Consider the following 16,012-nt stretch of genomic DNA (forward strand, 5'->3'; position numbering starts at 1 on the left):
CCGAAAAATCAATTTGATCATTTACCCACAGGGGGTACAAAATATTACGAGTAAATTATTTGACCTCACAAAACAACAAACGTTTCAGTTGCAGCTTTAATGATTACAGAGGCGATAACAACATACATTATAACTGTTGTAGTGCAAGGATTTGATATACGAGTTGTTTTATTTTTATTTTGAAATGCTGTTTTCAAAGATACTCACATCACAGAACCATACGTTTCTGTGAGTCTTTCACGAAGTCGGCGATCTTTTATGGCAAAGTTTCGATCACATCAAGGGTGCAGATTTACCACTGCGTTTAGAAACGGGGAGGACTGGTCTAGAAACGAACCAGTGGGCGATAGACTTTGTGTATTTTGTGAACAAAATGGTATAGAAAACAAGATTAACTTTATTTTGAGTTGTAGTCTTTATGATGGCATACGTAATACTTACAGAAAATAACACACAGGAATACTTCACACTGTCAGACAGTGAGAAATTAAAGTACTTGGTGACAAATCGGGTTAGGAATGCAGCAAAATTCACTGAAGCCGCTTGCTAAAGACGGAATTATATCTGACTCAATTTATTTTCACTCATTATCACTAATTATCAAATTAACGTGTGAAAAAAGTAAAACATAGGAAGGGTTTGTGTATCGGAATCACGTATTATGTTGTTGTTTTTAAATGTTTGCTAAAGTCTAAAATAATACTTGTTTGGTTCCGGTTACCCTACCCCACCTAGCTTTTCACTGCCGACCCTAAACTTCTTTTTTTTTAAATAATAACATTGCAAAAATTGTGAAGTCTCACGAGAAAAAGTGGATGCGGAAACTGCAATAAACTTTAAAAAGACACTCTAAAAATGTCCTTCCAATCTGTAATGGCTTTACATCTGATAGGATGAAATAAACGACACAGAGAGCATTTGGAAAACAATGGAAAACCTGAACTAGACACTCACACATGAAAAAAAAAATTTAAAAAAATCTACCTACCCCATCTATTCTAAAATTGAGTGTAACCGGAACCACGCATTTTTTTATTAGGCCTAATGTAATTTCTATGTTGCCTTTTGAATCTATTGAAAGGTTAGTTATGGCATGTAGCAATAACGTTACTGATGCCTTATGATATGCTATATATGAATAATAATAGTAATCAATAACCTTTGACATTCATTGCAATCTTATTTTTATCATATCAGTTATTATAATCACCGTATTACTGTTATCGCAAATTAATGTAACTTACGATAATATATCCTTATCTGATGAATTAGATGGGAATTACTTTAAATAAGTAGTATATCTGATTCAATGTGTACATGTTTATCAATTCCATCTGAACTTTGAAGTGATACTAATATATATCAATACATTGGCGACTTCAAAGATGTACTGTACTATGATTTATGGCTCTGCTTTCAATGTTATTTGTATAGTACAATAAGATTATAGACGATATCACCGACTCTATTTCGTCCAGCCTTTAACTATCATAAGATGAAGACATGATTGTACCTGATTTAGTGATTGTGGTAAGTGTAGTTTTCGTTCAGTACATTATATATTTATACTTTAATTGCTCAATTTAGTTTTTTCCCTGGGCCCATGCACATCTACCTGTAGCTAGTTATGACTAAACCATTGTCGTGACATTTAGTGTATTTGATATGTGCGTTCTAATTAGAAGCGTTTGTTAAAATTTGATGGATTCGACACGATTCAAATAATTAGAAACGTTTGTTAAAATCTCGTGGATTCGACACAATTCAAATATATAATTAGAAACGTTTGTTAAAATCTCGTGGATTCGACACAATTCAAATATATAATTAGAAACGTTTGTTAAAATCTCGTGGATTCGACACGATTCAAATAATTAGAAACGTTAATTTTGTTAAAATCTCGTGGATTCTACACAATTCAAATACTTAGAAACGTTTGTTAAAATCTCGTGGATTCGACACAATTCAAATACTTAGAAACGTTTGTTAAAATCTCGTGGATTCGACACAATTCAAATACTTAGAAACGTTTGTTAAAATCTCGTGGATTCGACACAATTCAAATAATTAGAAACGTTTGTTAATATCTCGTGGATTCGACACAATTCAAATATATAATTAGAAACGTTTGTTAAAATCTCGTGGATTCAACGCAATTCAAGTTTCTCGACTACTTGATTCACCGTGTAAACACATATCAAGATAAGTCAGTGAGTTGAGGCGAGTCCTTCAAATACCGCCAGTACAGTACAATAGGGCTAAAATCGTCAACACATTTACATAGACAGACTGTTTATGACGTTACATATTTTAGTTTGTGAAATGTTTTGCTGGTCAGAAGAAAATGGTTTATTTAAAATAAAATAAAATAAAATAAAGTACTTTTAACGGTCTTTTCCAACATACGAGTATTAGTCTCTACATCACATGATTTAGATCACCTTCCAACGAAATGGATCGAGGAAGTGATTGTGAGCAATCAGACGTATACGTAGGTGTATATATACACGATGATGTCTGATATATATGATGAGGACATAGGATAAACCAAGGAGTACGTAATATAAATGTTGGAGGGCAGGTCTTTTTTAAAGATGTCACATTTTTTATTCAGCTTCCCGCCATAACAAAATCAGCCATAAATAAACCATCTCTCGAAGGAAACAGATGAGTTAAATTTTCGAGGGAAACAGCTACGATGGTCAGCTATAAATTGATCAACATTATCACAAAACTTCGCGAGTATCGTGCATGTAGGGGAGGGGGTTCACATCAAGAAGAGTCGTTTATCTGTCCAGTTCTGATATGTCTGATGGTCATAGTGAAATTCATGTTCGTTCAGTTAGTTGTGATAAACACATTGTCGAATGAACGTACCACATCTCTAGAAATTCATCATCAAATCTATTCCGATGCTGTAGCTATGATGTTGACAACTTTCATCAAATTTATTACATATATATATATATATATATATATATATATATATATATATATATATATATATATATATATATATATATATATATATATATATATATATATATATATATATATATATATAGTTAAACTCTCCAGCATTAGCTTATATCCAATCGGATTTTATCCGATGTAGATGTCGACTAATCGTTCATTGTTATTTTACATCGGTATTTTTGCTTCAATTGACCTTCGTATTACATATGTTTATGTTTTGGTCCTGATGACCGCAAAACATAAACATGCAATACGAAGGTCAATTCAAGCAAAAAGACCGATGTAAACTAACAATGAACGATTATCCGACATCTAGATCAGATTCGCTTATATCATAGTTACTCAGCTTACGTGTTGCGATGTCTTGACAACTTAGCGCGCCCTCTAACATTCGTTTCGATCTGTGCAACACTGAGTTGCGTTGGAGAAACCGTAAACACTTGTGTATCCTTTTATTCGAACTATTGTGGTTGAAATAGCATCCATGAAGATTAAAATTCCCTTGAAGATTTCGTTCACGTTTCTAATTTCGTGGTTTTATAAATCAACCTAATTTGTGTCTCATATAACAAACCCTTGTCACGTACGCGTCTTGTACGTTTACACGTTAATTGGTGTGTTCGTTACGATACTTAACATTTATTTCAAGTTAAATGTTTGAGGCTTTATTATTTAAGTTATTAAGGGTTACGTTTGGCAGTATTAAAAAGGAGATTTATCTCCTGTTTTATAGGAGAAGAAATTGATTGTTATTGGTATTTACGAACCAAAGTTTAAAAAGGTCACTTTTGTAAACGAGACGAAACGATAACCTTGTTCCATACGACATACTTAACGCACGCTAATTAAATCTACAAAGTTTTCAATATCATGCAAAGAATTCTAAATTTGTTAATGTTTTTTTTTATCGGTAATGTTCCGAAATCTATGTAGATTCACAAAACATTTTACATCGCGAAACCATCGATCTATTCATTGTTCTCTGCTATGTGATTAACCTGTGATAGTAGTGATATATGGATTTTATGCCTTGGAATTTTTTTTTCTCAAAAGTTAATTCGTTTTGACATATCTTTCAATTGCAATTGGTTCATAAATTTGAAAAAGAAGCGTTCAAATATAGTAAAATTGGATATGGAATTACATCCTATAAGTTACCTTTGATATCTGAATACCCCCCCCCCCCCGCCCATACTCAACTTGCGGTATGTCAAAATCTGTAGTTAGGTTTACGGTATTGATTACGATCACCGTTTTTGCAGGATTTCAAGCGACGATATATAGACTTATAGTATGTATTGTAAATCAAATGTAGCAGATGTCAAGGTGTCGGCATTTTATGCAAGTAGTAAACACTTATTATGTTCTTCCTGTCTCAATGACAGGTTGATTGTGTTTTAACCACAATACAAATTCACTTGATATTAAGGAAACATCAATTTCTATCAGCAACCCGGAAGAAACGTTAATCTTCATACCATTGTAACAACAGAAACAGGGTTGATGTGGCGTTTCACTGATGGGACACACTATAATGTTCACATGGACACAGACACAGACACAGACACAATTTCAAATCCAAAATAATATAAACAGATAAATAATGGACCGTTGTTGCTTGTCAGTGTGTGTGTGTGTGTGTGTGTGTGTGTGTGTGTGTGTGTGTGTGTGTGTCATTGTTAGTCTGTAATTGACTATCTGTATTTAAAGAACATACGGCGTCCTGAGAACATTGAAAAGCCGCATCAATTGAGTTTCTGATGTAGTAGGTTTAGACTCTCAATACGGTCTATTTGAATACTGGTTTATATCACATGTGGCTGATAGAACCTCGCGACAATACACTACTACCCCACAGAACAAAGACTGCAGTCTCCATGATGAATTTGAAACGAATGCATCTTTTGTAAAAGATCTCGTAGATAACACGATACAAAAGAACGGTTGTGCACAGATCGATCGACAGGCTTAAAATTGCACAATAGAACGTATCTGTACAGCTGTATGAATTGTATCGACGATTGATCAAATTTAACAGTACTCGTATAGGTTTCCGAAAAACCTGACACACATGCAAGATATACGAGGTTGGAAAAGGTTGGTGTAGTCGTGTGTATATTTGTACTCGTTTGATTTTATAGATGTCAGGGGAGATATTGCAAAGTCTGACCACATCACATGTAATATCTGTACATCATTTTTAACTGACTGAATGACATTCACCAACTGTTACAACATTGTATTCACAGCTTGACTGTACGTACGACTTCTGTACACCTTACATCACCATGGCTGATGTAACATCACTGTGTTTTCCTAACAGTTTTTCTTTGCATTGTATGTATATCTATACTCCCGGGACCCCACCATTGGATCTTGCGAGAGGTTATTCTTATGATGACCTGTACAACTGTTTAAAGGTCATATATGTTACTGCAAATTATTCATCACCACTCTTCACGAATATGGAATCCAGTATCAGAGACATAACGAACCAATGGGAGCATACTACTTCAATAAATGAATATTTTTTATTCAAACCACCTGCTAATAATGACTTACAAAATGGATATTTTTTATTGTGGATTATTGTCCATATTAAAGTGGTCATATGGATGACACATGGGTATTTATTTTGGAGTTTTAGTTGACAAATTAACTCTACTATGTTTTTTAAACTTTAAAGACTATGTGAAAAACACAAGCTTATACAAAATCCTTGTTAGTAGAGTCAATAAATAAATGGCACAACATTAAGCAATGTTTACAATTATTTGTTATTGTATGTACAATAACAAACGTTTTACATACTTTTTAGCTTTTATAGTAATTCATTGAGTTACAAACACGGACTTGGTCGATGCTATTTCACATTGGGGTTTTAGTAGGAAAAGTGTAACATAGTACATCTGTGTTAAGAATTAAACATCCAAAGCAAATATCCATTTGTCATCCATATATGACCCTTTAAGAACAAATATCCCGATTTCGTTCTGTGTTTCTAGTTAGTAAAATAATTTATTGATAGATTGAGAGTGCAAATTGTTACATTTGTATATGAACAATAATGCTACCGTATCATCATAATCATAAAACGTGCAATGAAAGTAAGTACATATTTCCCTTTAGGATCAGTTAATAATTAATTAACGATGGTTGAAATTTACTGTGTATTCCAGTTTTTTCTTGAATATTAGCTCAATATAGGCTCAACCAAACAAGCAAATGGTTGATTGAAACACTGCAAGCATATATTTCACCTTAAGTGGCCTAGATACGATCATTGTTGTTATGATTTTTAAATTGGTTCACGTAAATTCTACGGATTGGGAGCTGCTGTTACATGCCGAGACAATGTAATCTGCGACCTCTCATCTATGTTACTTAAATGTTGTAAATTGACTTTAGTTTAGTTTATTGTTATCGTTCGTTCATTATCCGTTGATCTAAATCTTTACAGTTCCACATTCATTCAAGGTACATTAAATGTGGCCATGCTGAAAAGTTTCAGTAACAGTGTAGGTGTAGATATATGGATGAATGAAACTGGAAAACTATAACAAGTTTTAACGTGAAAAGACAACAAGATGCACTTGTATATATTGGTTGGTGGATTCTACAATATATTCATCTACAATAGTAAAATACACAAATATTATTCAACTTTATAAAAAAAATTGCCACAATCTGTATACAATTAAGTAAAAGAAAAAACTGACATTGTAATCTATTCACATAACACAGCAAAGATGTAGTATTACACGAAAACTCATCAGTGAAATAAAAGATTGAGTAGGGTAAAGTTTCTACAAAGCCTAATGTTACTTAGTTATTTCTTTATTATTTCTGATATTTGTGTTTTTGTGATAAACTAGAAGCAAGTTTGGTGATTATACATTTAAAGCTTGTCTAAGCGCTTCATTGTGAGAAATCAGAGAAGCTACCACGTATATTGTCTACACTGTTTGACACTCACTACGTTTGCAAATCGCAATCGCCGCGATACCGTCTGAATATATATGCTTACTGACAACGTGTATATAAAGTTGCATGTATTCCCGACAAAAACGTTGTAAAAAAACAACCAACCAATACGTGGAATACACGTATCGCAAACTGGCCCTTCACGGCAAAGTTTGACTCAATACTTCATTTTAACCACTCGAAATGTGTGAAATTAGTAACAAATTCGAACTTATTAGTTGTCACGAAAACAAATTAAAGGGACATGGTCTGCAACTTTTGCGTATTTCTTTACATTTTTGTTTCCTTTTTAAAGGTTACTTATATTATACCACTTACTGTAACTTGTCTAAACAGCGGTTAGTCACTGGCAAACCTGTACGCAATAAACTGCTGTGATACGATATCTGATTAAATGGTACGTTTTTTTAATCGACCCCTGACCCCGTTCAAACCAGTAACGTCGATGTTCAAACGCGAGAATTTGACCCGGTCACCTAACGGTTTTGGTTTGAACGCAAATATGCGCATGCCTATTATTAAAATCAGGCACAATTCAAGTTTGGCACAGAGCGTTTGCGAGTACTGACATATCTTATATTTTAGTACTTGTGGCGAGAGTTTCAGTTCATGTTTGAGATTTATTTTGCCATCGCGAGACCTGTGTACGGCCAGTATACAGTATTAAACAGTAAAAATGCAATAGGAAAGAACACTCTGGAGATACGATCAAGTCTAATGGCTATTTCTGGACCTCGTTGATGCCGTTGCTGAGATTCCATATCAGCGTCAATGAAGCTCACTTCACCGCCTTTGTTAGTAACGCCTTTGCTGTAGCCAACTTGAGAATTCTTATGGAACGACAACTTCATCTGAAAGAAGATATTTGTATTTAGTAAAATATTACAGTGATGAACTCGTACAAAGTAAGGATTTAATCTATATGCTAAAACATTGTGTAATAGTAGAAATTGACACGTTTCCGGGGAAGATAGGAGGACATTTAAAGAAGTAGTCAGTTTTACAGATTTCGAGAATGATGTTACAGTAACGTTTCGATGATTTCTTATGTCACTGGATGTGATAGGAGACATATCAATTAATCCGGTGACATGAACCTGTTGGCGACATTTCTTATTGTGTATCCTTTTTTAGAATAACTAGTACCTTAGTAAACGTATGATCAGTATATAAAAGTAACGTGATACACATTTAATAAGGCGTAATAAAAAAAATTGCGTGTTTCCGATTACGCTCAATTTCAGACTAGCTGGGGGCCGGGGATAGGTAGATTTTTTTCCATATGTGAGTGTCTGTCAGGTAGGTATGTTTTCGGTTGTTTTCCATATAGTTTCTGTGTTGTCGGTTTCTTCTCATCAGATGTACAGCCATTACAGATTGGAAGAACAGTTGTATATGTCTTTTTAAGTTGATGTCAGTATCCGCATCCACTATTTCTTGTGAGACTTAACAATTTTCGCGATTTTTCTTTTTCGTGAATACGCCGAAAAAGGGTTAGGATCGGCGTGAAAAAGTAGGTGGGATCGGGTAACCGGAACCAAACAATTTTTTAGGCCTAAGCAGAAAGCCTGTTTCTTAACGTTTTCAAAAGTATGACTATCTTCACACATGATTGAGAAATCACGAAATCATTAAGGATTGGAATGGCGAGGGCATGTTGATCGAGTTACTATATGTGCTGAATATGAATGTCTTGTAAGAGTTCTAGAGGACCTGGTGTACATTTCACTTTCAATTTAAGGATTGGTAGTCATAAAGGACAGATACCCATTATGGTCATTATTCTCGCTAGCCAGAGTACAATCTTTCTGAGTCTGGACGGTGCCGTAAAAGAGGCTGTGGTTTACGACGATTGGTGATCATGACTACTGTACATGTGTTGCAAAATATAATGGTATAGTCAAGTTTTGACAATATTCATGTGCATTTCATTCTTTACATAGAGGTACTTAATCCATACGCAGTGCCCGCATGTCAAGTCACGTGCTCTTTTCATATTATGATGCGCCCCCCCCCCCCTCAGGAGTGGGGTACTCGCACAGAAATGCATATGAGTATATGAGCATAAATTATGAAAAAAAGATATTATAGCTGTAAATCAAAGAATATTATTTCACTTATACCTTTTCTCCGGAATCTTCTGAACGAGTCAGCATAAAATTGACCACCGCATATTGGACAAGAGAAGCAACGACAAACACCAAACAGGCTAACATCCATATGTCCATTGCCTTAAATATGAATACATGATACATCGAGATTTATTGGATCCCGTGACACTACATTAGTAAGAATTTGAGCCATGTATTATTTTAAACAATTTTCACTATTTTAACTTTATGGAAGTTTGCAAGTCGTGGACATGTCAATCGTTTTGTCATAGCTATGAGGAACACATTGAATGAGTATTCAAACCAAACGCATTTGACACAAGTGATGAGTAGTAATCGTTGCTGATAGAGCCGTAGATGTAACTACTAAATTATACTAGCTTTAATTGTGAGAATGGTGTAAATGAATTTTTCCCTGTACGAGTCAAAAAATCCAAAACATGATGTAGGACAAAGTGATAAATAGCGAAATACAATTATAATTAAATTTGAGTGGTACGTACCGTAACGTAAGACACTTTTGGTAGGGAGGAGTGCACACTAATTGCCTGGGTAGTAACTGTCAGGATTATTGTCGTGCCCAGCGATACTCTAGCTGGAGCTGCCTTAGGACTTATCCAGAATGATACCCACGAAAGAATGACAAGCAGAATTGTCGGAATGTAGTAACTAAGCCAGTAGTAGCCCAATGCTCTTGTGAACTGAAAACGGGCTTCCAGACAGGAAAATGTTCCTATGTTGATGCAAAAAATGATGATTTTAGTGTACAATCGTTAAGTTAAGTTTCATAAACAAAGTAAAGCATATAAAGCACACACACACATACATACATACATACATACATACATACATACATACATACATACATACATACATACATACATACATACATACACACAAACACACACAAACACACACACACACACACACATACACACACACACACACACATATATATATATATATATATATATATATATATATATATATATATATATATATATATATATATATATAACTGATCAATATGATGACAGAAAATAAATTAAATCAAAGTACTTGAAATTAGAAATTAAAAATTAAAATTGTCTTGTATGTAAATATTAGATAAATGCAATAATGTCGGAATAATGACCATTACCGTGTTGAAGCAATGTTTGAAATAAATATGTGGCCTGATCATGTAGAGCTCGGATAATACAAGCATTTGATGCGGCCTTTTTATGTCACACAGGTGCATATATTTGAAAGTTAGCATAAACTCAAATTGATTGACACTGTCACTGATCAGTAACCAGTAAATAACGACATATATTTCTGCAAGTTCAACATGTGTGAATGAAGTAAAATTACATGAACTTGAGATTAAGCAATTACAGCAAACAAACAAACAGCAGACAAAGTCTAGGTTAAGTAGATAGTAGTATAGGTCAGGCTACTATTTCCTGGTGAATGTTATCATGGGGACAATGTTTGGCGGAAAGGGAATGCTAAATATCAAACAGTCCAGGGATTAAAATTTACCTCAGGCCCGCCTCGTTAAATTTTAATTCCTGGACTGTTTCATATATAAATCTTGCGGGGAAAAATATGTATCACATCACAGACTCAAGTCGGATTCATTTCGTTGAAGAATATCTCATCAGATAGTATTTTCAATTAGTTGTACTAGTATTCTCTGCACAAAGATCATTTTTGCTTGCACAACGACACGTTTGCATGCCATCCAATAGCGTATTACTGGTAACTAAGCAACACTTACATCGATTTTGACTCACAGAACAAATTAGCCATGCATTCATCAGAGTAAGCGTAACTTTATCGGCGTGCTGGTATTACACCAGGCGTATCAAAATATATCTCTTGTTACAATAGAAAACTACCAGACTGTTTCAAATTCTCGTCTAAAAGTATCATTTGGTATCACTTTCATATTAAACCACTATCTCATTTTCGAAGAATAATACCGTTAACGGTTTCAAGATAACGCAGGTAATGCAAAGTCTAGATTAGATGCATAAACATGCATGTCTGTCGTCTGCTTGGTTGCATTTGAGAGCCTTGTTCACGGCAAACAAATAATCTATTACTGTAGGTATAGCCAGGAATCCCTCACTTTAGATTGGGGTCATGGAATCAATTGAGACAGATTACGATAAGGTCGGCTGGTCAAATAGATAACACACTGTTCTAGAAGACCCTAGAATGATCATGGCTATACGTCCTAACGATCGACGCCGAAAAACCCGAACATTTTGCTCTCTTTACTCTCAGTATAAGAAATTAAAATAACGATATTCTATAAATTATCTATCAATCTATCAAGTTTTAGACTGACCTTTCGTAATGTAAAACTTCAAGACATTCGATTTCTGTATGTCCGAGCACTTCTGACTATGTGCTTTGCTATTCACTGTGCGTTTTCCAAAATTACATGAAGCCGACCGTGTAATCCCTGGTTATCAGAGATATCTACGAAGATTCGTTCAAGAGTTTGCCAAAGAGCAATGCAATACAAATTAGGAGCACTTGAAGATCACCGGTACCGGACAATCTGCCTAGCTTGAAGGTGATGAGACGATAACCGCCAACGATTCACGGTATAATAAGTTAGTTAATCAACAAAAGGATTTCTATAGCGTCAACATATAACCCAAGGTTAAGATCTTTTGCACTCTATTGGAAAATCATATGCGAAGTTAAACCACCCTTGAGGAGAGAGGATTTCGCGATTAAAGAAATCGTCTATTCAGGCAATTTCAGAGTTAATAAGTTATTTGAAGGTGCCATTTTATCACCCAAAATCGTGAATCTTGGTAGCAGTAATCAGTACGAAGTGTACTTAAAGCAAAAATAAGCCCGATTAGATTTTTCCTTTAACAACAACTTTAAAAGTAAATTTGTCAAATAAATTTGAAGAGCCAGCGAGATAACATAGCATAGCACTGATAACACAGACTTTGATCAAATGAATATACACACCAAGAAAAACTCAAGGTATTGCCGAAGATGATTCTTCATTTATTGCCTATACAGTTACACAATATTTACTCTGAGCCTGAAACGTTTTTCGACATCAGTTAAATTCATAACCAATACAGTGACCCAAATATTCACCTGTAAGTGACCCAAAACAGAATTCATTGTGTGCATCAACTATCACATAGCTAAACTTCGTACGTGCATATTATTCATCGTTATAATAAATGAGATAGAACAATATTTGATATATAGTTTACGCTGCATTTTATGCTAACTACTTCAACAGTAAACGAAAACATTACAACATCTACTGATGGGCAATAATTTCTAGTGAACATCAATTTTGGTGCAGCACGTGACAATATAGAAGATATGAATAGACGGGGTTTTGGTCATACCTGTATAATAGCTCTTCGTACAATTCAATGTCTCGTTGCGTGTGAGAGAAAACTGTTGCAGTTGAACACTATCGGGCAGTTGTATTGGTTCCTCCGATTTCCATACAAAGTTCAGTTCATCGACTGTGTAACCATCTGAAAAGTGGGTCAACGGAAGTCAACGAAGGTCAATGACGAGAGTCATAATTCAAAGCAAAGAACGGCGTCATGCAAAAGATACCCTGCCCAACATGAGTTAACTTGATATAAGAATGAACTGCACGACATAGTGAATTTGTAAAAAGAAAGGGAACAAGATTGTAGAAATTTAATAATACTATATTCGTACTGTTAGACTGGATTCTGGATATCATTAATCGTAATGAATACTCTAATCCTGAAAATTTACAAATTAATTTGAATATTACGTCGATGAACATTCCAATAGCCTACTTCACCTTTAAAAGCTAGTTAGGGTTTGCTTTTAGATGCAAACACACCGTTTATCCATTACTACATGACAAATTGCTTATTAATGAAAGATGAAAGAAGACGACAAGAATGTACTAATTTCATGCAAACGCTTAAAACTTCAAATGACACAATAATAGGCGGCAAAGAGAAGCCTTTGGGGTACTCAAATGTATGTCTTTTTGCATAATATTTTCAACGATTTGATACGACTTGACTATCATAAATACACTTTATTACTGTAATATATGTATTGTTATGCTCTTTCTACAAAACCGCTTTAAGGCATACGTTGCATCTTTCCGATAGGGAATTGTTGAGAAGAAATTACATGGAAATGCTTAAAACTTCAAAATGACAAAATGACGAAATAATAAAGATGGCAAAAAGCCTTCGGCGGTACTCGTATTTTTCTGTTGGATATAAAAGATTATCATATATATTTCTACAAAGCAGCTTTAATGCATACATTTTATCCTTTCGATAGGGAATTCATGATATAAAAAAAAGAAAGAGAATATGAAATACATGAACTATGAATAAACAAGTCAAATACGTAAAGGGAACCCAGCTGTATCTATGATGCTAGATGGTGAAAAGATACACTACAAATAAGTACTCGTACAAGTTCATTCAATGCTTTTACTGTAATAACTATTGATAGATGTGAATGCACGAACAGTAGACAAAAGCTTCTACTTCATGTCCCAATCCTAGAGATGTAAAACGAACTTCACTTCATTGCTCCGCTTTTTACGGTTTGAAAATGTCAAAAGCCTACGGTACATTTACTCATTTCCGTCTTTAATGAGAAAGGCTCGACCCCTTACATAATATCACCTCGGGAACAAACAAATGTACTAACTCATGATTGATGCTACAATATTGCTCACTGACTATTCCAATGTATATTAGTAAGTGAAATAGCATACGTGGTTTGAAAAGGGGAAGTGGTGTCAATATTGCATTTCAAGTATTCAAATGCTAAGTTTAAAATCGATATTCTACCTGACAACCAGAAAGACTGTAGAGTTTCAATCAGGCAGCACGATTTTTTCACATCTCACAAGTATTTTGGTTACGAATTACACGAACAAAATACAGGCACTGATAGTGCGCATGTACATAAAATATTACATATTAGCTCACTGTGAACACAAATACACAATTTTGTGCTTGAATGATCTTTAGGTTTAAATCGAAAAATTCAATTTATGTGCCGTTGTAAAAGAGCCTTATTAATTCAAATTATTGGACATTTTAGGAGCTTTTTGAAAGAATGGCAAATCCTATTTATATGATTTTATAGACAATTATTAATCAGATTATGCTTTCGTGTCGTTTATAATATGGAATATGTATAGTTTATATATCATTTATAACCGGAAGTAAGTCATATAATCATAACAACAAACATTGCGTTTACTCACATTAAACTTTGCAATCAGCTAAAAATCGACTGAAAAGTGCTGTTTTTTGATTACATATTTCTCATCCGTCTTACTAGTATCCCATAACAAAGGTTACTAAAAGTAGCCGCGATACTTTCCCTCATGACAGTGGGCGTTAGAACTCCTTGAAGTGTGAACATTAGCCATATTACGCATGATTTGCCATGAGACGGACGATGATAGGTATGATCTAACATGACATTATTCATAGTTTAAAGAATCTAAACATCTGGCGAAATAAATATGTTAAATAATTGTGATTACAAAATATTGCGATTAATGCCATCCATATAGAGGTACAAGACTAACGCACTTACAACTCTCTAATAGTATTCCACAATCTTGGACATCATTAGGAAATCTTCCAAAAGCCATTTGGCACGTTAGCGTCAAACTGATCCTGGTTAGGGTGATAAAAACAGGAATTAGCCAGCCTTAATAAAAATGACCGAGTCCCACAAATATCCATTGCCAGTAATGTCAATGAATCCATATGCATAGAAACGACCTATCAATGATATTATATGTGAATCATGTGTCATTTTTTGTATCTTACCAGCCACTAATCTGTGCTTCATCAGCTGTGATGATTGATATACGCTTTACTGTCGAGTCATTTTACTAAGTTGTATGCAACTCATGTAGGTTAGGCAATTTGAAGTAGGGTATATATGCTGTCAATGTTTTACGACATCGTTTACAAAATGCAAGCCATGAAATTGGCATTTCATTTCATCTCTCACAATATGAGCTGTTCAATAAATCGCAGTTCCTTGAGATTCATTATAAGTGCTCACTCATGCTGTTTGATATTTACACTTAATGATCAATACGATGGAATTTAAACATTAACTAAAACTCTCCCGTTGTTTTTCTACATTCTGATTGAAAATATATTGCTTCAATGAAATTGTGCAACCAAGGAAACGTTTCTGGTTACAGAGAACTGCGTATTTGTTTCACTTCACTTGTATTTGTTTTCAAATCAGAATCGCCAAGAACTGATCATAACATACTGAGGACAGACATGAGCACAAATATGTTAACTTGTGTTAATACCTTGTTAATTTGCGTATAACACTATTATACCTCCAGTATACTATAGATCTGCCTGCCTCAGTGTATGTCTGTCTGTCAGTCTGCCTGTCTGTCTGTCTGTCTGTCTGTCTGTCTGTCTGTCTGTCTGTCTGTCTGTGAACACGATACCTAAAAAACAACTCAATTCTGAGGAAATTGTATTGAAACTTCTTCCTTAAGGGAATCATTAGAACTAATCAGGCGGGTGATGCTAGATATGATTTGTTTAACTGACATACAACATTATGCAATTTTTGCTCAAAATTTCTTCAAACATGCGTAATAACCTTGGACATTGCTTGCATTATCAACGGAAATAAAATAAGTAACATTTATCTGTTAAATTCTATTCTTATTATGAGAGATAGGAACTGCCATTCCTTCACATTTCAGTGCAGTTTCAGGGTCATGTACACGCAATGTGTGATTGAGCAAAAAGGCAAAAGTCCTGTCTTTTGGTCATTACGGCGTTTAGTTTAGATCTGATCTTTTGCAGGTAACGTCCCCAGTATGTTTACCGACTGGAGTAGGGTTTTAAAAAATTCTTACGTTTTTGGGAATGTTTATGAATAAATGTTGAAGA

The 16,012-nt window shown here is 34.4% G+C and overlaps 1 protein-coding gene across 1 annotated transcript in view; it reads right to left on the reverse strand.

Moving 5' to 3' along the window:
* Positions 1-7,434: 7,434 nt before the first annotated feature.
* LOC144443020 (glycine receptor subunit alpha-2-like) overlaps positions 7,435-16,012 on the reverse strand; it is a 29,492-nt gene continuing 20,914 nt past the window's right edge. The window contains exons 5-9 of the mRNA XM_078132394.1: positions 14,670-14,752; positions 12,452-12,586; positions 9,575-9,804; positions 9,084-9,191; positions 7,435-7,811 (exon numbers count right to left, since the gene is read on the reverse strand). Of these exons, the coding sequence (XP_077988520.1) occupies positions 7,581-7,811; positions 9,084-9,191; positions 9,575-9,804; positions 12,452-12,586; positions 14,670-14,752 (787 nt within the window). The 3' untranslated portion in view covers positions 7,435-7,580. The remainder of the gene's footprint in view (positions 7,812-9,083; positions 9,192-9,574; positions 9,805-12,451; positions 12,587-14,669; positions 14,753-16,012) is intronic.

The sequence above is a fragment of the Glandiceps talaboti genome, chromosome 12 (assembly GCF_964340395.1).
Source record: "Glandiceps talaboti chromosome 12, keGlaTala1.1, whole genome shotgun sequence".
NCBI classification, from domain to species: domain Eukaryota; kingdom Metazoa; phylum Hemichordata; class Enteropneusta; family Spengelidae; genus Glandiceps; species Glandiceps talaboti.